The following is a 24959-nucleotide window of genomic DNA, read 5'->3' on the forward strand; positions in this document are numbered from 1 at the left end:
CTGATGGCAATCCTTGGTGCCAACCCTCATATGCATCAAGTCTGAACTGCTTTATTTAAAACAGCTAAATACTTGTAAAATTTACAAGTAGTTTTGTCTAATATCAGGGTCATTCTATTTTCGAATACGGAGATGTTTTGTAATTTATACATTCATATCTCAGCTACCAAGATTCATAACCGAAGGTAAATGTAACTAGGTAGTCACACACCATACATTGCAAGGAAGTAAAAGAACTGGAAATCAGACTTTCGATTCCCACAGTCTAATCTGACTCACTTAAGTCAACTGAATAAATAACTCAAGTAAACTGCCTACTTCCCTTTCTAATCTCAATTACATAAAGAAACCAAACAGACAAACAATGCTTATGCATTTTTGCAGAGCTGGCTCAAAACCTGCGTTGGCAAAGCCGAGGAGGACAGGTTCTCTGCACTCTCTGGCATAACATTATATATATTTTGGCAAAGCTCTTGTAAAACTAAGGCAAAGAACATCCTGACATATTTGTGAACTTCGAAAACGTACAAAATAAGACAATAAGTAACGTTTAGCCTCCAAGCTTTACATTTCAGAAGTCTGATGACTGTGAAACAAAACAAAGACAGAAGGTTGGAAGCTTCATAATTGCGAAGCTGGGAGATACTTATTGAGCGATAATTGTTGATAGCATATTGAACCGTTTGCAAAACAAACTGGAGAAAGAATAATTATAATTTTCAACTCAAAATTCGTGAAACTTTTCAAAACAAAAAATACAACTTTATAGATCTGATGACTGTTTCACTTTAAAGTCAAATGTAGGGTGCTGAAAAGCACAGCAGGTCAGGCAGCATCTGAGAAGCAGAAGAATCGACATTTCAGGCAAGAGCCCTTCATCAGGAAGGGCTCTTTCCCGAAAAGTCGATTCTCCTCTTCCTCGGGTGCTGGCTGACCAGCCCTACATTTCCAGCACCCCACCCTTGACTCTGATTTCCAGCATCTGCAGTCCTCACTTTCTCCTGCTTCACTTTAAATCACTATTTAGTTGTACAGAACTTGAGTATTGCTGAATAGTTTCAATAAAATGTCTTTTCATCATGCAGTCACCAAGAAACTTTGAAAGAATACAAATTCAAGGGGGAAACTAATATATTTACTTCATGAGAACAAAGTTCTGATTGGTCGGCAAGTGAACTCGGATTTGTCGAAGCATTAATAAAGCATGGCTCTGGAAAAGGCACAGCAGGTCAGGCAGCTTCTCAGGAGCAAGAGAGTCGGCATGTCAGTATAACCCTTCTTTAGGAGTGGGGAGGGGAAAGGGAGCTGAGAAATAAATAGGGGAGGGGCTAGGGGAAAGGTAGCTGGCATGGTGATAGGTGAGCGAAGGTAGGAGGTAATGGCGATAGGTTGGTGGCAAGTGTGGGAAAGTCCTCACTTTCTCCTTTGTAGAGGCATTGCCATGGAGAATGCACCCAATAATACTGACTGACAGTTAACAGCCAGATCTTGTTAAATTTTAAACCAAACAGGTTGGCTCTGATTCTTCAGAACATTACCCTGAGAAATAAACCAGCAAATTGTGTTGATTTGAAACAGGTGTGGTGTGTGTGTATATTATTTCTGGCTACAAAGATTATCATTACACATATATTCCAGTGTATGTAAGTATGCCACACTGTAAGCCCAACTGACAATGATCAATCATTACCAGCGTAAAAGCCCATACATTTAGGATTACCCAGCAAAGATTGTCTAATTGCAAAATCACCTCTAATGATAGATACTGTGTTGTGAGGTTTGCAAGTGAGGTGGATTGGATACAGTCAGTATCTTGCGTGTTGCAAACAGCCAAAGGGACATACAGACAGCCTGCATGCCATGCACTGCAATTCAGATCACAATTGAGGACTCAAGTTGTTGTGTAATTGTGTGCACTGGAAGCTATATATGTTAATACATAGGGCACTGTTCTTTGCAGGCAGAATATGCAATCCATTGCCCTGCTTCCAACACCACAAAGTAGGTACAGCTATTTCTTGGTTCATTTCTCAGGCAATATCTGAACAGTAAACCTGCTTGGAATAAAATTTAACAAGCCTGGTTATTGACTGCCAATCAGCATTAATCGTGCATTCCCCGTGACCATGCCTCTACCAGAGTCTACATGCCAATCCGCACACTTCTCTCATGCAGTATAAATGTTCATTTTTTTCCCTTGAATTTATAATCATACTAAAATCAGTGCAAGATGCAAAAGCTTTGACATATGTATATTTTCTCAGCAACTCTTTAATTTACTTTTTTTTTTAAAAACGCAAACAATTGTCATGAGCTATCAAGGCTTGGGGCACAGGACGGTGTCAGTGGTTAAATTAAATTAAATCTAAAGCAGACAAAAGAAATTTGCAATTAAAGAATTGTGTCCAATAGCTTTAAGTGGGAAGTGGTCCAGCCCATCAAACACTGTAAAGTTATCACTCATTCCTTACCTTCATTCTCATGGATCTTCTGGACCCTTCTCGAAAGGCCTGCAGATAACAAAATATTAGAAAATTATTTTGCAATAATGTAAACAGCCTATCAACTCTGCTCAGTGTCACTTTAAGACCCCTTATCCAGGAACACTTTCCAAAATAAAAGAAAATTATGATACTGCAAACAAGCCAGAATCAACCAAGCACCTGCTTAAATGAGTGATCATACATTTTAGGTCTCAACTCTATTACTAATAGAACTTTTGATGGAAATATAAGAATAGCTGTATTTACATGCTGTATGATCCCTCACAGACAAATAACCACCTCTTAAATATATAAATTGCTGTTATGTAATCAACATGGTGGTGAACGAAGCAAGTTCCGTACAGTTTCTTATTTGATCTTAGTATAATATTTTTTGTTTTCTACAAATAAATTGTCGTACTTAGTACAGGAAGGGGAACAATCTGCTAATCGCTATCTCCCATCACCACTATGAGCCTCAATGCACCCAATGTCCATTTAGTAGATACAGCTGATTATGGCTAATCCAGAGTAGGTATTTCTTTTTAATGCACAGTAAAAGCTAAATCTACACACAGTGAATCTTACATTCTTCTGCTAAATGATATGTCCAAAACTGGATTGGGAATGATTTGTTTTCAAATGCTGCCATACAGGGGGAATCCCCTGCAAATACTTATAAAAAAGATGTGCTGGTTAGGCCGATTAGCCATGGGAACTGCAGGATTATGGGGATGGGGTACAGAAATGGGTTTGGCTGGGATGCTCTTTGGAGGACCGATGGGCCAAATGGCCTACTTCCACACTATAAGGATTCTATGATTCTAACTATTGAAAGAAATACTGTCATAGTTATTTTTTGTTAGATTAAAGCTATAAAAAATGACATTAGCAGAACAGAACACAGAATTGAGAGACACAGTAGGCTTAATTCCACATGAACTCAAATTTTCAGACCTCAGAAAATCTGTTTCCCAACCTTTTAGGGCTGCACAGGTAGAATCACTAAGTAACTACAAACAACAAGGAATTTAGCCAATGGCATCCACTCTGGATGGCTGAAGGAGCAAATCATGTGGCAAAACTTTTTTTACATCCTTCCAGGAGCCCTGCGGTTTTCCTGTTCAGATAATAAACCAATTCCATCTTGAATATTTTGAACCTGCCTCCAACAGATGCTCAGGCAGTCCATTTCAGATCCTAACCACTCACTCTTCGGGGAAAAACATTGCTCCTGTCACCACTGCTGCTTTTTCTTGTTACCTTAAATCGGAGTGCTCTGGTTCATACTCTATTCCCATGGGAAATATTTTCCCTACCTACTCTGTCCAGACCCTTGTAATTTTGGATCCATTAGGTCTCTTCTGAATCTTCCCTTCTCCAAACTTTGTTTTTTTTTTAAACTGTTTCTCTGTAGTCTTCCTACCATAATGAATCACTTTCGATTTGCCTGCATTAAATTTAATTTGCCACTTGTCACTTATCTGTCCATTTCAAAAGATTTTCTACATACTTTGAAACTCTGCACTATCCTCCTTAAAACTGACACTACATTCAAGTTCTGTATTGTCAGTAAATTGTGAAATTGGGCCAAATATATTTTGGTCTTGGACATTACTCAATTTCAGGAAAAGCATGGGTTTTGGTGCCAAATCCTAGAGAATACAACTATAAACTTTCCTCCAGTCTTAAAGTCATCCATTAACCACTAAATTCTGTTTCCTATCACACATCTATTTGGTATTCAGAGTCATACAGCACAGAAACAGACCCTTCGGTCCAACCAGCCCATGCCAAACAAATTCTATGAGATATAACTTTGTTCGAATAATACAGAAGTCCATTTACACCACATCAGCGTTACCGTCACAGATTTTCAGTTACATCATCAGAAAACCTTAGCAAATTAAATATGGTCAGCACAGTGGATCAGTGGTTAGCACTGTTGCCTCACAGGCCAATTCCAGCCTGGGTGACTGTCTATGTGGTGTTTCCATATTTTTCAAATGTTTGCCTTCCAGGTACTCCAGTTTTCTCCTACATTCCAAAGATGTGCAGGTTAAGTGGATTTGCCATACTAAATTGCTCAGAGTGTCCAGCGATGTGCAAGCTAGGCAGGTTAAGCATGGGATATACAGGGTTATAGGGATAAGTATGGGGGCTGATCTGGGTGGGATGGTTTTTGGAAGGTCAGTGTAGCCGAATGGCTTGCTTCCACATTGTAGGGATTCAATGAAATAAACATGATTTTCCCTAAACAAATCTGTTGTGGCTTTCCTTAATTAACCTGCATTTGTTCAAGTAACTATTCATTTTATCTTGAATTATCATTTCTTGAAGGGTTATGACAGTTTCCTGTACACAATTTTTTTTAATGGAATAGAGTTCAAAGTACTGTGGATAACTGATTATTTTTTAAGAATGGATGTTGAAACTATATTTTTTAAAACAAGGGATTTCTTGGAAGCTGCACTGTTCCAGATAATGTTGAGCTTATTGCTTGAATAGACTTCAAGGGAAGCACCCTTTTTTTCACTCTGGGCTTTATTACTGTTCCATTTGAACTGTATTTTGCAAGCTTAAATTTCAGCTGGGGAAGATGACGAAAGAAGAGAACTGCTCAGCCCATGTCCCTTGACTCTGAAACAGCTTTATAGTGAATCCAGTGTGAAACCTGATTACCGTTATTGGATTGTGACTGGAAGATCTCTTGCTACTGTGTTTCTGAGCATGCTGTATTTGCCGAGTATTCTGAGACATCTGCCTCTGTTGGCGACATGCTCGAATGTAAGATGGACAGTCACATGGACATTCCATGTCTTACCTTTTTCAATTAACTTCAAGAACTAAAATTTGTTCGACAAATAACTGTTTCTTCTAAGACTGAACTGCTGTAGATAGAACTTTGTTCTTTACGCTTCTCACGGTATGATTGAATATGTCTGGGCCTGTGCTTGGGGTTATTTAGAATGATAAGCACTTCCATTTCCAGATTACAAAATGTGCAGCAACCAACTCTGCATCGTGTTGTCATAAGGTTTTTGAGAACAATTTTCACTTTATTAAAGAAACCTAGTTGATAGATCTTTATCTTCTAAATACAACATATATGATTGGTCATATTGGGAACAGGGTAAAACAGTTAAATTTTGATAAGAGTAAAGGCTTAGAGAAAAACAATGTAACTCCTCCCAACTCTGTCTTAACAGAACCTTCACTATCATGGAGGTTAAACTTACTGGCATGCTGTTATCGAGCTTATTTTTACGTGTTTTTTGAACAGCGGTGTAAAGTTTCTAGTTTGGGACCTCTGACACCAACCTAAAGTCTAAGAAAGACTGAAAAATTATGGCCAGTGCGTCCACAGTTTCCACTCTCACTTCCTTCAGCATCCTTGGATGCATCCCATTTCACCTGACATGGTGCCTTTCCAATACCTATCATTCCATATCTTTTGATTCTTACCCAATACTTTATCAATTTTAAACCCTTCAAATGTTCAACTACCCCCTCTCCTTACTGACCTGTGAAGCATCATCTTATTGGTAAGAACAGATGCAAAGTATTCACCTAATGCCTCAATCATGCCTCCATGCTTAAAACCTCTCTTTGGTCCCAACTAACCCCATTCCTCCTTTTAGCACTCTTACTATTTATAGGTCTATAAAAGACTTTTCAATTACTATTTTACATTAACTGCCTTTCTTGCCCCTTTCTTCGCTTTTTCAATCTTCCTCTGAACTTTCAATATGCAGTCTGGTTCTCAACTGTATTATCCTGATGTATTCCTGATGAAGGGCTATTGACCGAAACGTCGATTTTACTGCTCCTCGGATGCTGCCTGAACTGCTGTGCTCTTCCAGCACCACTAATCCAGAATCTGGTTTCCAGCTTCTGCAGTCATTGTTTTTACCCTGTATTATCCAGGTGACATTTGTCATTAAGCATACTTTTTTCTTAATCCTTGCACCTTTTATTATGCAGGGAGCAGACGATTTTCTTCTGCCCTACCTTTCACCTTTGTGGAAATATACATCGATTGTGCTAAACTCTTTCTTCTTTAAGGTGGCCAATTTTTCTGTTAGACTTGCCTGCCAAATTTTGATCCAAATTTATCTAGTTCAAATCCAGGCATATCCCACTGGAATTTATTTACCCCAGTTAATTATTCTCACCCAGATTGGCTATGGAAAAGGTTAAGGAACAATCTAAACATTCCAACTTAATGATCTCTATTCCATAAATTCTCCCTTACTGGTATTTGGTCCAACTCATGACAAAGACTCCAGTCTGAGTGCATTCTTTCACAATGGACTGGAAAACATATTGCTACAGAAAATTCCCCTAAATATCCTTGATGAAATCATACCCTTCTGTCTGCTTTACATTGTTATTACTACTATTCTGGTCTACATTCCCTCACTGTAACTGCATTATAATTCTCATGCCTTACTGTAATTTCCTTGCAAACTTGTTTCTCAACATCATTCCAGCTGCGGGTGGCCTATGGACTGTGCTGAGCAATGTAGTTGCACCTTTCTTACACTAACCAAAAATTAAAGAACTGCAGATGTTAGAAATCTGAAACACCTTTGTTATACAGTTTTAATTCCTTAGTTCTAATATATTTTGTCCTTGAGTCCTTTAAAACATTTTCTCTCTCAAGCAATGCAATATTCCCCTTCATTGATAAAGCTTTTCCTAACTTTTCAGAACACCAGCAATATTCAATATCCTGTCAAGCCCTTTTTGAGGGAGATCTCTGCTATAGCTGTATTATATTTTGACAATCTCAACTTCAAAGCTTATGCTGACAGTTATAAAATTATATTTTGCACTATTCTCTGAAGATGGGCTTTCTATTTCCAAATGTTCAAGTTGCAGCAATGGACATTATAAAGTCTTAGAAAAATAAAATTCCATATGCAGATGCTTCCTTTGAATATCCACCTTGATTTTTTTGGTTTTGGGGGCATTTCTTGCTTTTTCTGTGCTTCTCTTTCTCTTCTTGGCCTTGGCTCTCTTTACTCGGTTGACTGTAAGTGTGATGCTGGTGGGTGTGTGCTGTGTCGCGGTGTATGACACCGTTGATGGTGAGACTTCTTCATCCCCACTCTCAGTTGCACTGCTATCTCCACCTGTGGGGAAAGACGATTTCACTCATAAATTCGTTAAACAAATGAAATGAATTTCCTGGGAGATGTGTCTGCTCCAGTGCTTTAACTTCAGCTGCAGATTCAAGAAATTCACTACAAAACATTCAATAACTCAGTGCATCAAATATACTGCATCAATTTGCTGCAGCAAATACTGCAAAGTGCAATTGTTACTTTTACAAGTAGATGGAACAAGCTTTCCCTTCTCTATTTTAATAGCAGGTATTTAGCAGTAATATATGAAGAATAAACTGTAGTTTGTAAATTGTTACAAAGTACAAGAGATGCCACACGGTGGATCAATGCACTCTACCTGCTCATGAATGACAATCTCCAAACTGAACGAGTAACAATTTTAACAGCACTGCAAGCTTCTTAAGTGAACAATAGTTAAATGTTGAATGATTAAAAGCCATCAGTCTACTTTTGAATTGTATAAAATCATTTGAAATGAGATGAGTCCTTTTAAAAAAAATGTGTTGTTGCACAGGAGTTACTACACTCAGCAGTTGCAAAGATTGATACCTTTTTTGGGACACCTCAGGGCTACTGCATTTGTTCAACATTTTCTCACAGAATGGTGCCCCAGTATTACTTCCAAGGAAGTAGTTTTTAAATCACTGGTATCACTTTAAAACAAATATCTATATATAGTGAAACAAACTGTTATTAAATATTATTGACAAATCACGGTGACTATATGCAAATAATAAAATGGAACAGAAAGAAGTATCCAAATAGACATTTTCTCCTTACCAGACACATTCTCCTGCTTCCTGCGCTGCAGTCTGATGACCTTCCGCCTGTCCAGCCCCCTGTGAAAATCAACACAGATTACAACACAATGAATTACTGATTATCAAACCTGTAGCCAAGACTTTTAAATCAGTATTGACTCAGCTTCTCTCAAAGGATTAGGACATATCATTCGGATATTTAGTGTTTTACTGCCCCATAAAAAGTAAATTATAAAAGAAACCATTAAGTACTACCATAATTTGCTTTGAGAAATATCACTAGTGGCATTAGATTTTCATTTTTTTAAATGCAATTATAATCTCAACACAGAGTCTGCTTTATGTTACTTATAAACATAAATCAACTAATGGCAAACAATCATAAAACAGCTGTAAATCTGTCTTTTATTCATGATTTTTATTTCTTGGGAGATGCTCCTTCAGTGAACAAACACCTTGGAGTTCATGCCAAAGCACTGAACCTACTATGCCTGTTCAAAAATTCCCTTAGATGTCTAGTGCCACTTCATACCTGCAATTTTCACAAGCGATAATAAAACCATCCTGAGTTAAACTACAATGGCACCAGGGAATGTTCTCTTCCTCAGATGAACTGTCACTATCTTCAGAATTATCATCATATCGCTGGCAACGTAGTCTATTAAGCTCTACTCGGGCAATGATGGTCTGTGGAGGTGGTGAAGCTGGGGGTGTTGGAGGAGGCGGAGCACCATAGTTGTGGTCCTTAAAATAAAAGGAAAGGTCATGAAAACACAAAACAAGTAATATAGAATAAAAGAAAACACAAAGAAGTATTGAAGCAAACGGCTTTGGAACAGTTGGCTTTTCATTTCATTAAAATTTTTTTATTACTGTAACATTACAATCTCACTTCGTATTTGCACAAAATAATCAATATAAAATACTATTCAACTGCTTTTCAATTCACTTTCTCACTTAAACAATTTTTTAAAGAAACAATGATCATACATTGGGTTTTCACATAAGCCATGCCTGAAGTCACTCTGTCCAAGTCCAAACTGCAATATAATGCAAGCCAAAGAGTATTATGTTTATATGAAAGGAGAGCCGGTCGTATTCTTTACTCTAATTTCAACTATAGGGACATCACGTTAAAGATGAGCTTGAAACATTTCTCAAACAAATCTAAAAGTTTAAGGACTTAATATAAATGGTAAAACCTATACTGTTCTGTCTTGATTTAAAGTTTGACAGAAAGCTATGTTTAATATATTACTACCCGTCTCCAAACCTTGAAATTAACTGAATGTGCAGCAGTGCAGAAGGCAGCATGATTGCATCAATGTTCACATATCTCCAATTCTAACTGGAACGCAGCATCTGATTTTGCTTCCTTGCTTTTTGATTTCTATACACCCCCTCAATTTTAGAGAGAATGCTCATTTAGCTTTCTTCTTTCCTCATCATTTTCTGAGTATAAGCAGTGGCACTGAGTGCAATAGCCACTTGTAACTGAGACAAGTATCTGAACTCTTCTTCAGAGTAAGACTGATTAGCCTCAGCCAATACTGCACCAGTAGGAAAACTACATCCGATAGGAAAACTTTCTGCTGCACCACTATAAAGTATATTATTAACTACTATTAGACTGGACTGGTTGTACAAGCAAACACATTGCACATGTTAACTATTTGGAATGCAGCATTATATTCACTTGCAACATGTGACCGGCTCTCCTTTCATATAAACATAGGATTTTAACCATGATAGTTCTCATTAAACAATGTTAATGCTCATATACAGGAAGCAATAGCTTCTTCTTTTCCTTAGAGCAGACACAAATTGCATGTTCAGATTAAAAGATTTGGTATCTTGAGAGGCACACACAAACTAAGATTCAAGAAAGAAGTGCAAACAGTTTGCTTCCTTGGGAAGAAAGCAACCATTAAACCACACAACTTTACAATAGCAAAGAAGTCTACTCCTAATATTGTGCTTGAATACAGAACTAATAAAGATAGATTCTGAATGTGTGTAACACCCGGAAAGCAATCACCCGTCTGTGGCAGACGGTATGGACATAGCCAGTGACAAGTAAATAATGTGAACATAAAAACAGAAAATGCTGGAAATATTCAACCAGTCTTGTAACACCACGCAGAGTGAGGAATTGGGCTGGATTCTCATCTCCTAATGGAAGCAGGAACATGTTGGAGAGAGCAAAATATTTATTTTTTTGACTGCAAATTCTGGAATCCAGTCATTCTCTGTGTAGTCTATTCAATGGTTAGGAAAACCATAAATGCAAACCTCGTAAGCACCTCTTCTCACATTCGGGTCGATATTGTGAGAACCAGGAAATTTGAATTTCCTTCTTCATATTGTGTGCGTACGTGCATGTATGTGAGCACGTATGTGCATCAGCAGAAGATTTAGAGCATCATAAAAAAGGACCAATGACAGAAGCCTGCTGAGAATTCTGGGATATTCTGACAGCTGTGTGTCAATTGTTTTGACACACCCAAATCTCAAAATTAGGTGCTGCATTAAAGTGTACATCTTCACGTCAATAATATCCTGAGGTGTGCTGATAGTTGACAGTGACTGAGGGTCAAGGAACAATGTCTGGGCTAATATCGTAGCAAACCAAGATTGGCCTTGACACCTGCATATCTTGGAAACTGCCTCAGGACTCAGAAAACCTAAACCATGCTCATCCATACCTTTAGAAGAAAGAAATATGGCAGATATGGGCAAAAGTGTCAGGCTTGGGATTTGAAAATTGGGAAACTGCTCATCTTGCATTTTCTGGACTTAGTATAAATATCAATCTCAGAGTTTACATTTCAAGTTGTGATCTTCCATCAGAAACTTTCTTGGCACCTTGCAATGGAAGGCAGCAAACACAACTTAACGTATAATTAAAATACATTACAGGTTTTAAGATTGACAAATTTCAAACAATAGGGGTGACCACCGATGCTCCTGCCAACTTCACCTGCAGGAAGTGCAGCCACCTCCAGCTCCTCACAGACCGCGTTAGGGAACTGGAGCTGGAGTTGGATGAACTAAGGGTTATTCGAGAGGCTGAGAGGGTGATAGATAGAAGCTACAGGGACATAGTTACGCCAGAGAACAGAGGTAGCTGGGTAACAGTTAGAAGTGGGAAGGGGAGGAAGCAGGCAATACAGGGATCCTCTGTGGTCGTTCCCCTCAACAATAAGTATACCGCTTTGGATACTGTTGGGGGGGACGGCCTAGCAGGGGTAAGCTGCAGTGACCGGGTCTCTGGCATGAGGTCTGGCTCTGAGGCCCAGAAGGGAAAGGGGGAGAGGAGGAGAGCGCTAGTTATAGGAGACTCTATAGTTAGAGGGACAGACAGGCGGTTCTGTGGACATGGGCGAGACTCTCGGATGGTTTGTTGCCTCCCAGGTGCCAGGGTCCGAGACATCTCGGACCGTGTCTTCAGAATCATTAAGGGGGAGGGTGTGCAGCCAGAAGTCGAGGTGCACATTGGCACCAACGACATAGGTAGGAAGAGGGGTGGGGAGGTCATTCAGGAGCTCAGGGAGTTAGGCTGGAAGCTAAAAGCTAGGACGGACAGAGTCATCATCTCTGGGTTGTTACTGGTGCCACGTGACAGTGAGGCAAAGAATAGGGAGAGAGTGCAGTTGAACACGTGGCTGCAAGGATGGTGTAGGAAGGAGGGCTTCAGGTATTAGGACAATTGGACTGCATTCTGGGGAAGGTGGGACCTGTATAAGCAGGACGGGTTGCACCTGAACCAGAAGGGCACCAATATCCTGGGGGGTAGGTTTGCTAGCACTCTTCGGGGGGGGTTTAAACTAATTTGGCAAGGGGATGGGACCGGACTTGCAGACCAGCAAGTAGGCTAGCTGTTTGTCAGGATGTCCAAGAATGTAGGGAGGCTATGGAGAAGGTAGCACTGACAGGGAATACTTGCGGACACAGAGATGGGCTCAAGTGTATATACTTCAACGCAAGGAGTATCAGAAATAAGGTGGGTAAACTTAAGGCGTGGATCAGTACTTGGGACTACGATGTTGTGGCCATCACAGAAACGTGGATAGAAGAGGGACAGGAATGGTTGTTGGAGATTCCTGGTTACAGATGTTTCAGTAGGATTAGGGAGGGTGGTAAAAAAGGAGGGGGGTGGCGTTGATAATTAGAAATGGTATAACGGCTGCAGAAAGGCAGTCCGAGGGGGATCTGCCTTTGGAGGTAGTATGGGCTGAAGTTAGAAATAGGAAAGGAGCAGTCACCTTGTTGGGTGTTTACTATAGGCCCCCCAATAGCAGCAGAGATGTGGAGAAACAGATTGGGAAACAGATTTTGGAAAGGTGCAAAAGCACAGGGTAGTAATCATGGCCGATTTCAACTTCCCAAATATTGACTGGAAGCTCTTTAGATCAAGTAGATTGGACGGGGCGGTGTTTGTGCAGTATGTCCAGGAAGCTTTTCCGACCAGAGGGGAGGCCATATTGGATTTGGTACTTGGTAACAAACCGGGACAAGTGATGGGCTTATTAGTGGGTGAGCATTTTGGGGATGGTGACCACAATTCTGTGACTTTCACCTTGGTTATGGAGAGAGATAGGTGCGTGCAACAGGGCAGGTTTTACAACTGGGGGAAGGGTAAATACAATGCTGCAAGACAGGATCTGAGGAGCATAAATTGGGAGCATAAATTGGAAGGATGTCGTTGAAATGTGGAACAGATACGATGTGTCCTTGATATGTATGTACCTGTCAGGCAGGAAAGAGATGGTCGTGTGAGGGAACCTTGGTTGATGAGGGAGGTTGAATGTCTTGTAAGGAGGAAGGAGGAGGCTTACATAAGGTTGAGGAAACAAAGTTCAGCCAGAGCGTTGGAAGGATACAGGATAGCAAGGAGGAAGCTGAAGAAAGGGATTAGGAGAGCTAAGAGAGGGCATGAAAAATCTTTGGCAGGTAGGATCAAGGATAACCCCAAGGCTTTTTATGCATATGTGAGAAACATGAGAATGACAAGAACAAGGGTAGGTCCGATCAAGGACAGTAGTGAGAGACTGTGTATTGAGTCGGAAGAGATAGGAGAGGTCTTGAATGAGTACTTTTCTTCAGTATTTACAAATGAGAGGGACCGTATTGTTGAAGAAGAGAGTATGAAATGGACTGGTAAGCTAGAGGAGTTGCTTGTTAGGAAGGAAGAGGTGGGCATTTTGAAAAACTTGAGGATAGACAAGTCCCCCGGGTCTGACGGGATATATTCTAGGATTATGTGGGAAGCAAGAGAGGAAATTGCAGAACCGTTGGCAATGATCTTTTTCACCCCCAATGGGGGTGGTGCCAGGGGACTGGAGAGTGGCGAATGTTGTGCCCCCTGTTCAAAAAAGGGAATAGGGATAACCCCGGGAATTACTGGCCAATTAGTCTTACTTCAGTGGTAGGCAAAGTAATGGAAAGGGTACTGAGGGATAGGATTTATGAGTATCTGGAAAGACACTGCTTGATTAGGGACAGCCAGCACGGATTTGTGAAGGGTAGGTCTTGCCTTACAAGTCTTATTGAATTCTTTGAGGAGGTGACCAAGCATGTGGATGAGGGTAGAGCAGTGGATGTAGTATACATGGATTTTAGTAAGGCATTTGATAAGGTTCCCCATGGTAGGCTTATGTGGAAAGTCAGGAGGCATGGGATAGTGGGAAGTTTGGCCAGTTGGATAGAGAACTGGCTAACCAGTCGAAGTCAGAGAGTGGTGGTAGATGGTAAATATTCAGCTTGGAACCCAGTTACAAGTGGAGTTCCGCAGGGATCAGTTCTGGGTCCTCTGCTGTTTGTAATTTTTATTAATGACTTGGAAGAGGGAGTCGAAGGGTGGGTCAGTAAATTTGCAGATGATTCGAAGATTGGTGGAGTTGTGGATAGTGAGAAGGGCTGTTGTCGGCTACAAAGGGACTTAGATATGATGCAGAGCTGGGCTGAGGAATGGCAGATGGAGTTCAACCCTGTCAAGTGTGAGGTTGTCCATTTTGGAAGGACAAATAAGAATGCGGAATACAGGGTTAACGGTAGGGTTCTCAGTAAGGTGGAGGAACAGAGGGATCTTGGGGTCTATGTTCATAGATCTTTGAAAGTTGCCACTCAGGTGGATAGAGCTTGTAAGAAGGCCTATGGTGTATTAGTGTTCATTAGCAGAGGGATTGAATTCAAGAGTCGTGAGGTGATGTTGCAGCTATATAGGACCTTGGTAAGGCCACATTTGGAGTACTGTGTGCAGTTCTGGTCGCCTCACTTTAGGAAAGATGTGGATGCTTTGGAGAGGGTGCAGAGGAGATTTACCAGGATGTTGCCTGGAATGGAGAATAGATCGTACAAGGATAGGTTGAGAGTGCTAGGCCTTTTCTCATTGGAACGGCAAAGGATGAGGGGTGACTTGATAGAGGTTTATAAGATGATCAGGGGAATAGATAGAGTAGACAGTCAGAGACTTTTTCCCCGGATACAACCAAGTGTTACAAGGGGACATAAATTTAAGGTGAAGGGTAGAAGGTATGGGGGGGATGTCAGGGGTAGGTTCTTTACCCAGAGAGTGGTGGGGGCATGGAATGCGCTGCCTGTGGGAGTGGCAGAGTCAGAATCATTGGTTACCTTTAAGCGGCAATTGGATAGGTACATGGATAGGTGCTTAAGCTAGGACAAATGTTCCGCACAACATCGTGGGCCGAAGGGCCTGTTCTGTGCTGTATTGTTCTATGTTCTAATCATAACCATTTATTCTGCATGAAAAAAGGTGCTTTATTGTTTGGCAATATTGTTTGATTAGTTGAGACATTGCCATAGACAAAGTAACATGGAACAATAGATTTCTGAAACAACCAAGTGATTTTAAAAAGAAGCAAAAGTATTGCTTTTCTTGCAGAGAACACATCCCAGCATATGATACATGTCTGAGCCACACGACAAGTTTGACTGATTACCTTAAATTAACTAAATTACTTCAAAAGAACAAATCTGGATTTTTTTTTAAAGATGACCTTGTCCACTGAGGTGCTGCTTTTAACGTCTGTGAGCCTTAATTCCCAAATACTCGCGCTCTTCCATGTCACTTAGTTTTATTGCCCCTCTCTTGAAGTACAGTTATTTTCCTTTCATCAACATGTACTATATTCAGGTTAGTAACAATGAATTCTGTTAAGACACATTGTTGTTCATTTTACATGGTAAATATCCATTTGCAATTTTCTTTTGATCATCAGAATTATTTACTATGCCTCACATTTCAGTAGCATCAGCAAATTAGAATAATATTCCTTCTATGTGTGCATACAAATCACTGAAGTGCACAGTAAATGGAAACAATTCTAAAACAGAACCCTGTGGAGCACTTCTACCCAATACTAATCACTTTGGGATATTTCTGTCAATTCATAATCCTCATTGCCTCCCTTTCAAGTACTTTTTAATACTATTTTCTATCTTTCCTTAATTCACACCCTTTAATCTTGTACAATTCTAGTTTCCACTGGCTGTTTCACATATCACGTTCTGGGACACATATATTCATCTCACTGATTAGGAAGTGATGTCCTTTCATGTCTGTGTATCTTTTTTCCCTCTTTGAAATCAATTGCATGATAAAACTTAAATGGATTTAATATGGGATCCTCCTGATGTGAATGGTCACCAAAATGGTTTGTGAATTTACCTGTTGAACCTCGAATGGTTTGACCATATGTGTGCACTGCACACGTGACCCCAGGGACATTTTGGAGCCACACTGCTCAGTGCTGAAGGTGTTGCTTTAAGGCCTGAATGAAGGTAGAATGTTTACACTGTTTTGTGCTTCAGACGGGCATTTAATTGTCATCCAGACAGAAACAGAACTTGCTTACTTACAGCATATGGCAGACCTCTATACCCATGATGTTGTGCAGTCCCATAGTTGTGATTTGAGTAGCTGTTCTTCTCAGCAACTGCAGGGCTAGCTTCCACCAACTCTGGGCTAAAACAATAAAAGCAAAGTCAAAATATCATTTGTTTGCAATGTTTCCTGTGCAGCTTCAAAAGTTTTGTTTTCCTTATTGGAACTTAATCCTTTAGACATCAAATAAGGCTTTCACTTTCCCCAAGCCTTGCTGCCATTGTTCAAAACATTATGCCTTCTCTCCCAAGGAATCTCTCTAACAAAGGCATCATGAGGAAAAAATAGGATTTGTAAAGTGTGGCTAATAAAGTATGTTTCTTTATATTCACTCACAGGACATGAGCACTGCTGGTACTAAGGGCAGCATTTATTATCCACCCGTAACTAGCCTTAGAATGTGGCAATGAGCTGCTTTCTTGACCAAGCATGAGAGTGGTTGAAGGCAAAATGGAGAAGGGGAGTGGGAAAAGATGGTTTTGGGGAGGAATGAGAGTGAGAGAGAGAGAGAGAGTGTGAGAGAGAGAAAGCAATTTTCAGAGTCAAGTTGACTTGAGAACCCTTGAAAAATAATAGCCAGAATCTGATTCCAGAGTTCCCAACCAAACTCAGGTTTTCCTATTTTAACCAGGGCCTTTTTAAATGTGCACTCTGGATCAGGTCACAATCCTGTACCTGACACTCTCAACCTGGACAGCTCCACTGTGAAGCTTGCCATAGCCTACTCCTGTACAATTTTCTTGGAGCTTAGTAAGGCTTTTAAACAACTATGTATCATTGTCGTGCATATGAGAATCTTTTGGAAGATAAAATTCAAAAGGTGTTCCACTTGTTCCCCGTACTAAAGTGTGTCCTGCAAATGACTCCTCAGGGCTTCTATCTCAACCCTGAGCTGAAAATGTGTTGCTGGAACAGCGCAGCAGGTCAGGCAGCATCCAGGGAACAGGAGAATCGACGTTCTAAGACCATAAGACATAGGAGTAGAAGTAAGACCATTTGGCTCATTGGGCCCACTCTGCCATTTAATCATGGCTGATGGGCATTTCAACTCCACTTACCCACATTCTCCTGTAGCCCTTAATTTCTTGAGAGATCAAAATTGAATCAATCTCTGCCTTGAAGACATTCAACGTCCCGATCTCCACTGCACTCAGTGGCAATGAATTCCACAGGCCCACAACTCTCTGGCTGAAGAAATGTCTCCACAGGTCCTACTCTCCCCGCCTGACAGAAACAACTTCCCAACATCCACCCTTTCTAAACTATGCATTATCTTGTGAGTCTCTATTAGATCTCCTCTCAACCTTCTAAACTCTAATGAATACAATCCCAGGATCCTCAGCCATTCATCATATGTTAGGCCTACCATTCCAGGGATCATCTATGTGAATCTCTGCTGGACATGCTCCAGTGCCTATGTCCTTCCTGAAGTGTGTGACCCAAAATTGGACACCGTATTCTAAATGGGGCCTTAATAGAGAGTTATAAAGTTTCAGAAGCACATTGCTGCTTTTATATTCCAACCCTCTTGAGATAAATGACAACATTACATTCGCTTTCTTAATCACAGACTCAACCTGCAAGTTAACCTTTAGAGAATCCTGGACTAGCACTCCCAGATCCCCTTGTACCTCAGCTTTATGAATTTTCTCACTGTTTAGAAAATAGACCATGCCTGTATTCTTTTTCTGAAGTGAAAGACCTCACGTTTAATTTCATCAGCTATTTCCTAAAACTGTCTAAATCTTTCTGCAGCTCCCCACCTCCTCAGTACTACCTGTCTGCCCACCTAACTTCATATCATCAGCAAATTTCAACAGAATGCCCCCAGTCCCTTCATCCAGATCATTAATATATAAAGTGAACAGCTGCGGTCCCAACACAGAACCGTGTGGGACACCACTTGTCTGCTGCTGCCATTCCAAAAAATAACCTTTTATTCCAACTCTCTGACTTCTGTCAGACAGCCAATCCTCAACCCATGCCAGTAGCTCACCTCGAACACCATGGGCCCTCACCTTACTCAGCAGCCTCCCGTGGGGCACCTTATCAAAGGCTTTTTGGAAGTCTAGATAGATAATATCCACTGGGTTTCCCTGGTCTAACCTACTTGTTACCACTTCAAAAGAATTCTAACAGGTTTGTCAGGCACAACCTTCCCTTACTAAATCCATGGTGAGTTGCTCTAATCAGACCTTGCACTTCCAAGAATTTAGAAATTTCATGCTCAACGATGGATTCGAGAATTTTACCAACAACCGAGGTTAGACTAATCGGCCTATAATTTTCCATCTTTTATCTTGATCCTTTTTTGAACAAGGGGGTTACAACAGTGATTTTCCAACCATCTGGGACTTTGCCTGACTCTAGTGACTTTTGAAAGATCACAAGTAACACCTCTGCTATTTTCTCAGCCAGCTCCCTCAGAACTCTAGGATGTAGTCCATCGGGGCCAGGACATTTATCAATTTTTAGACCTTTTAGCTTATACAGCATTTTCTCTTTTGTAATGCCTACCATACTCAACACTGTCGCCTGACTCTCCATAATGGTTGGGATATTGCTCACATCTTCCACTGTGAAGACTGATGCAAAGTACTTATTAAGTTCTTCAGCTATTTCCTCATTTCCCATCATTAGCCTTCCAGCATCAATTTGGAGCAGCCTAATCTCTACTTTTGCCTCTCGTTTGTTTCTTATGATTGAAAAGAATTTTTACTATCATTTCTAATATTACTGGCTAACCTATCTTCATATTTGAGCCTCTCCTTCTTTATTTCTCTCTCTGTTATCCTCCATTTGTTTGTGTAGCCTTCCCAATCTTCTGATTTCCCGTACTCTTGGCCACTTTATAGGCTGTCTCTTTCTCTTTGATACATTTCCTGACTTCCTTTGTCAGCCATGGTTACCTTTCTTTTCTTTGGGATGAACCTCTGTACTGTGTCCTCAATTACAACCAGAAACTCCAGCCATTGTTGCTCTACTGTCTTGCCCACTAGGCTTTGCTTCCAATCGATATTCGTCAGTTCCTCTGTCATGCCTCCGTAATTACCTTTATTTACCTGTAACATAATTACATCCGATTTTGCCAAGTCTCTTTCAAACTGCAGACTGAACTCTGCAATATTATGATTGCTGCCTCCTAACTGCTCCCTTACTTTAAGATCTTTTATAAAATCTGGCTCATTACATAGCACTAAGTCCAGAATAGCCTGCTCCCTTGTGGGCTCCATCACAAGCTGTTCCAAAAAGCCATCCTGTAAGCATTCCATGAACTCCCTTTCTTTGGACCGGTAACATTATTCACCCAACCCACCTGCATATTGAAGTCTCCCATGATCACCAATTAAAATTAAAGCTTCATAATTGGATTAATTCATATCTTTTCACTTGTTAAAACCAATATACTTAAAAATAATTGCGTCTTGAATCTTCTATTGGGCTGCAACTATTCAGATATTTTAAACATTCAACCCACTCTCCAACCTAAAAAGAGGGAAACAGTCTGAAAACCAGAGAAGACCATACAAAAAAAAAGTGAAACCTTAGCAGTGATCAGTCAGCCAAAGCTGCTAAACAAGTTAGGGCCCAAATGCTTCAAAACAGTAAAGATTGTCTGGGTTTTTAATATATAATAAAGCTTGTTTGAGAGCCGAGACAGCCATTATTGATTGATATCTGTTTGTGATCTTGATTAATTTGACATTGCTTTTCAGATATTGAAACTTTTAGTGGGTTGAAGTGAATCGAGGCTTTCTTTTCTAAAAGAAACATTAGAAGTATTATCTAAGTTTTTTTTAAAAATACATCCAACTGCGCAACAGTGTCAAAGGCCCAGACCCTCCATCACAACAGACAGCAATCTGACTCAATCATCACACCAACTGACAAGTAATTCCCAGGGCAAATAACAGTCACAAAGTACTTGCTGGACCTTTATTATTATTGGGACAAAAAAAGACACCTCTCCTCTCTCCTTCCCTAAAGATTTGGTATGCACCAACTTTACCAATCGCACATTCTGCCCCTGCAGGAGCAGCAAAATAAGGAGAGAGGGAACTTGTGACTGGGGGAGCTGGAGAAGCCAGTTTTGAAGAGACAGAATCTGTGACTGGAGCAGCAGCTTTGTCTTTCCTATGCTGGCTGCTCCACAATCGTAACTTTGCAATCAGTTCCCACACTCTCTGACTGCAGAGCTGCGATTTTTAAAAAATCCCAATAGGAAGGCTGGAAAAGATATTTAAAGAGGTGGATTTATGAGATATGGAAGTCAGAAATCTGCCAAATAACCGAAATTTCTCGATCCTGTGTTGATTCAAATGAGTGGTTTGCTACAGCATTTCAGAAAGTAGTTAGAAGTCAACCGCATCTCTTGTGAATCTGGAATCACACAAAGGCCACACTGGGTAAGGATGGCAGATTTGCTTTCCTAAAGGACATTAGTGAACCAGATGGTTGTTTTTTTTTAAAAGACTGCAAACCAGAGGTTTTGTAGCCACTGTTAATCACACTGTCTTTATTACAGGTTGATTTAATTCAATGAAGGAATGGGGAGCTGTTAGCTTAGTGGTATTATCACTCAATTATTGATCCAGAAACTCAGCTAAGATTCTGAGGACCTGGGTTCAAATCCCACCACAGATGATGGTGAAAATTTAATTCAATAAAAATATCTGGAATTACAAGTCTATGAAACCATTGCCAATGTCAGAAAAACCCATCTGGCTCACTAGCCCTCCCTCAGGGAAGGAAATCTGCCGTCCTCATCTGGTCTGGCCAACACTTAATTCCAGACCCACAGATGTGGTTGATTCTGAAATGGCCTTGCAGAAAAATGCCACTCAGTTATCTCTTTGTCTCAACAAAGAAATGAAACCAGAAGGACCACCTGACATCCACAATGGCAAAAACAGACCTGTCAAACGTGCAAAGTCCTCCTTACCAACATCTGTGGGCTACTTCCCAAACTCGGTGAGACATCTCACCAATTATTTAAGCCTGACATATTCATACTCAGAGAATCATAACTTACAGGTATGTCCCAGACAAAAGATATGAGGTGTCATCAACTGTCCTAACAAGCAGGATCTGCTCAGTGATGCCCAATTTGGTTTTTTCAGGGCCACTCAGCTCCTGACCTCATTGCAACTTTGGTTCAAACAAAAGCACTGAAATCCAGACGCAAGGTGAGAGTGACAGCCTTTGACATCAAGAAGTCCTTGTAAAACCGCAATCAATGTGAATCAGGTGGCAAACTCTCTGCTGGTTAGAGTCATACTTGACACATAGGAAGATGGTTGCGCTTGTTGGAGAAGGTCTGTCATCTCAGCTCCAGGACGTCTCTGCAGGCGTGTGCTAAGGGCAATGTACTAAGCCTAACCACCTTCACTGCTTTGTCAATGATCTTCCGTCCATCATAAGGTCAGGAGTGGAGATGTTTGCCAGTAATTGCACAATGTTCAGTATCATTTGCTCTGAAACTGAAGCAGTCCATCTGGAGAATACCCAGGCTTGGGCTGAAAAATAGCAAGTAACAAGTAACGTTTGCACCACATAAATGCCAGGTAATGATAATTTCCAATAGGAGATGATCTAATCACCACTCCATCATATTCAATGGTGTTACCATCACTAAATTCCCATATATCATTATCCTGGGGGATAACCATTGTCCAGAAACTGAACTGGACCTGTCACATAAAAACAAGCGTCTACAAAGGCAGGTTAGAAGCTAGAATACTGTGGCAAGTAACCTCCTGACTCCCCAAAATCTGTCCACCATCTACAAGGTACAACTCAGGAATGTGATAGAATACTCCCCACTTGCATGGATGGGTGCAGTTTCAACAACACTCACTGTCCCTGGGTCAAAATTCTGGAATACCCCCCCTAATGGCATCGTGAGTCAACCTACAGCAGGTGGACTGCAGTTGTTCAAGAAGGCAGCTCGGTACCACCTTGTTAAAAGCAACTAGGGACAGGCAATAAATGCCACCTAGTCAACGACGCAAATGTCCCACAAATGATTAAAAAAAATTTAAACTCTCCAGCTGTAGTAGTGCATTTGAACTCACATGCCTGCATCTAACTTATTAGTCCAGTAACACAACTATTATGCTACTGTATCTCTTATTAATAATATTGAAGTGTTTTGTGTGGCTCAGTATTGGACCTCTTGCATCAGAGTAGTCTCTCATCTCAGTGTGTCAAAGATGCCAGCTTAAAAATGATATTAAGCAACATTGTTAATTTAGATGAATGCAATAAAACAGATCTTGGCACTCTTCAAAAAAAAAAAGCAGGGGAGTTCTCCTAGCACCTTGGCCAATATGTGGTAGCACGGTGGCTCAGTAATTATCATTGCTGCCTCACAGCGGCAGGGACCTAGGTTCGATTCCAGCCTCGGGTGACTGTCTGTGTGGAGTCTACACATTCTCCCTGTGTCTGCGTGGGTTTCCTCAGAGTACTCCAATTTCCTCCCACAATCCAAAGATGTGCAGGTGAGGTGAATTGGCCATGCTATAATGCCCATAATGTTGAGAGACGTGTAAGTTAGGTGTATTAGTCAGGGGTAAATATAGGGATGGGGGAATGTTCTGGGTGGGTAACGCTTCGGAGGGTCGGTGTGGACTTGCTGGGCCGAAGAGAGTGTTTCTACACTGTCGGGATTCTATGAATATTTATCAATTAACTAACACTGCTCCTAAATGACTATCTGGAAACTAATTGTGTGCAAGTTGCTTGTCATATTTTCCCAAGTTACAATTGCAGCTGTGCTTCAAAGTACTCTAATAAAAACTCAAAAAACTGCGGAAACAAAAACAGAAGTTGCTGGAAAAGCTCAGCAGGTCTAGCAGCATCTGTGAAGAGAAATCAAAGTTAACATTCCGTGTCTAGTGACCGTTCCTCAGAAGATAGGATAGGGGAGATGGTAAGGAGTAAACGATTGGTGGGTGGAGAACCCAAAGAGAGAAGAATTGCTGTTAAAGGAGACGGTTAGTGGCTAACAATAGGTAGTGTGCTGTAACGGCAGACTATGTGCAAACAAGGCCTAGTGTGTGGGGTAGGGGGCTAGGATATGGGAGAATTCAGGCACCAAAATGATTGAACTCATTACTGAATCCAGAGGGCTGTAGGGTCCCCAAGCAGAAAATAAGGTGTTGTTCTTTCAGCTTGCTCTGAGCTTCACTGGAGCACTGCAGCAAGCCTGAGACAGAGATGTTGGCCAGGCAACATGGTGGTGTGCTAAAGTGACAGGCAACTGGAAGCTCAGGGTCTTTTTTTTTTAAAAAACAGGCAAAACATAGATTTGGTCACCTTAATTTCTCTGTCCCTGCTCACCCAATCCAACCTACCTCCTTCCAAACTGACTGCACTCCGTGCACCTAGACCCAACCTGACTTTGTTATGAAGCTGCCGGTAAGGGTAGTGCTGCTGTAGACTGGCATACTGACCTCTACATTGTTGAGGCTGAGCGCCAATTCTCAGATACCTCCTCCTATCTTCTCCTGGACCATGGCCCCATCATGGTACATCAGGCCGTTGTATCAACTATGGTCACTGACCTCATTTCATCCAGTGATCTCCAACTCACTGATAGAAGCAAGTAGAGCAGGACTGGGGAACTACCTCCTCCCAAAAATCCACGAACAGGGCTGTCTGGGCAAACCCATTGTTTCAACCTGCTCCTGCCACACAGAATCTCTCTCTTCCTACCTTGACTCAGTCTTTGCTCCCCTTGTCCAGTCCCTGCCTGCATACATCCATGATTCCTTTCACTCTTGAGAGAGTTTTGGAATTTCCAGTTTGCAGGCTCCAGCTGCCTCCTCTTTACTATGCACATGCAATCCCTTTACTTGTCCATCTCCTACCAGGATGGTCTCAAGGATCTCCACTTTCTGCCAGAGCAAAGGCCTGACTGTCCCCACCCATCTTCACCCTCCTCCACTTGGCTGAGCTTGTCCTCACCCTGAACAACTTCTCTTTTAACTCCACTCATGTTCTTCAGGTCAGGAGGGTGGCCATGGGTCCCAGTTGTGCCAGTTTCTTAGCGGGGTATGTAGAACATTCCTTGTTCCAATCCTATTCTGGCCCCCACCCACAACTCTTGCGATATTGGCGCTGCTTCCCTCTCTCATCCATAATTGGATAAGTTCATACATTTTGCTTCCAATTTCCATTCGCCTTCACTTTCATCTGGTGTCTGACTCCTCCCTTCACCTCCTTGACATCTCTGTTTCTATTTCTGGGAATAGATTGGCCACTAATATCTACTATAAGCCCAGTGACTCCCACAGCTACCTGGACTGTATATCCTCACATTCTGTTCCCTGGCCAACATCTTTGTCTCAGACTTGCTACAATGTTCCAGAGAAGCTCAGAGCAACCTGGAAGAACACCACCTCATTTTCCGCTTGGGGACCCTGCAGCCCTCCAGACTCAGGTTCAATAATTTTAAGGCTTGAACTCTCACATGTCCTAGCCCCCTACCCTACACACCAGGCCTTGTTTTCACATAGTGTGCCATTACAGTACATACTACCTATTGTTAGCCACTAACAGTCTCCTTTACCAGCAATTTACTTGCCTAGCAAGACCATTATCCACTCCTTTGTCTGTCTAACTGTTGTTGTGTCTCTTTGGGCTCTATCCCTACCTATCATTTACTCCTTACCCC

The 24959-nt window shown here is 41.2% G+C and overlaps 1 protein-coding gene across 14 annotated transcripts in view; it reads right to left on the minus strand.

The window, feature by feature from the left end:
- setd5 (SET domain containing 5) overlaps window positions 1-24959 on the minus strand; it is a 171302-nt gene that overhangs the window by 73786 nt on the left and 72557 nt on the right. For all 14 annotated transcript variants that reach the window (XM_043707775.2, XM_087994145.1, XM_087994139.1 and 11 more), the window contains 5 exons: window positions 16258-16363; window positions 8909-9120; window positions 8396-8454; window positions 7434-7621; window positions 2472-2510 (listed from right to left, as the gene is read on the minus strand). In XM_043707775.2, the coding sequence (XP_043563710.2) occupies window positions 2472-2510; window positions 7434-7621; window positions 8396-8454; window positions 8909-9120; window positions 16258-16363 (604 nt within the window). The remainder of the gene's footprint in view (window positions 1-2471; window positions 2511-7433; window positions 7622-8395; window positions 8455-8908; window positions 9121-16257; window positions 16364-24959) is intronic.

This window comes from Chiloscyllium plagiosum, unplaced genomic scaffold, assembly GCF_037043375.1.
Source record: "Chiloscyllium plagiosum isolate Xiang-an unplaced genomic scaffold, Cpla_swu_hap1 HiC_scaffold_14, whole genome shotgun sequence".
Lineage (NCBI taxonomy): Eukaryota > Metazoa > Chordata > Chondrichthyes > Orectolobiformes > Hemiscylliidae > Chiloscyllium > Chiloscyllium plagiosum.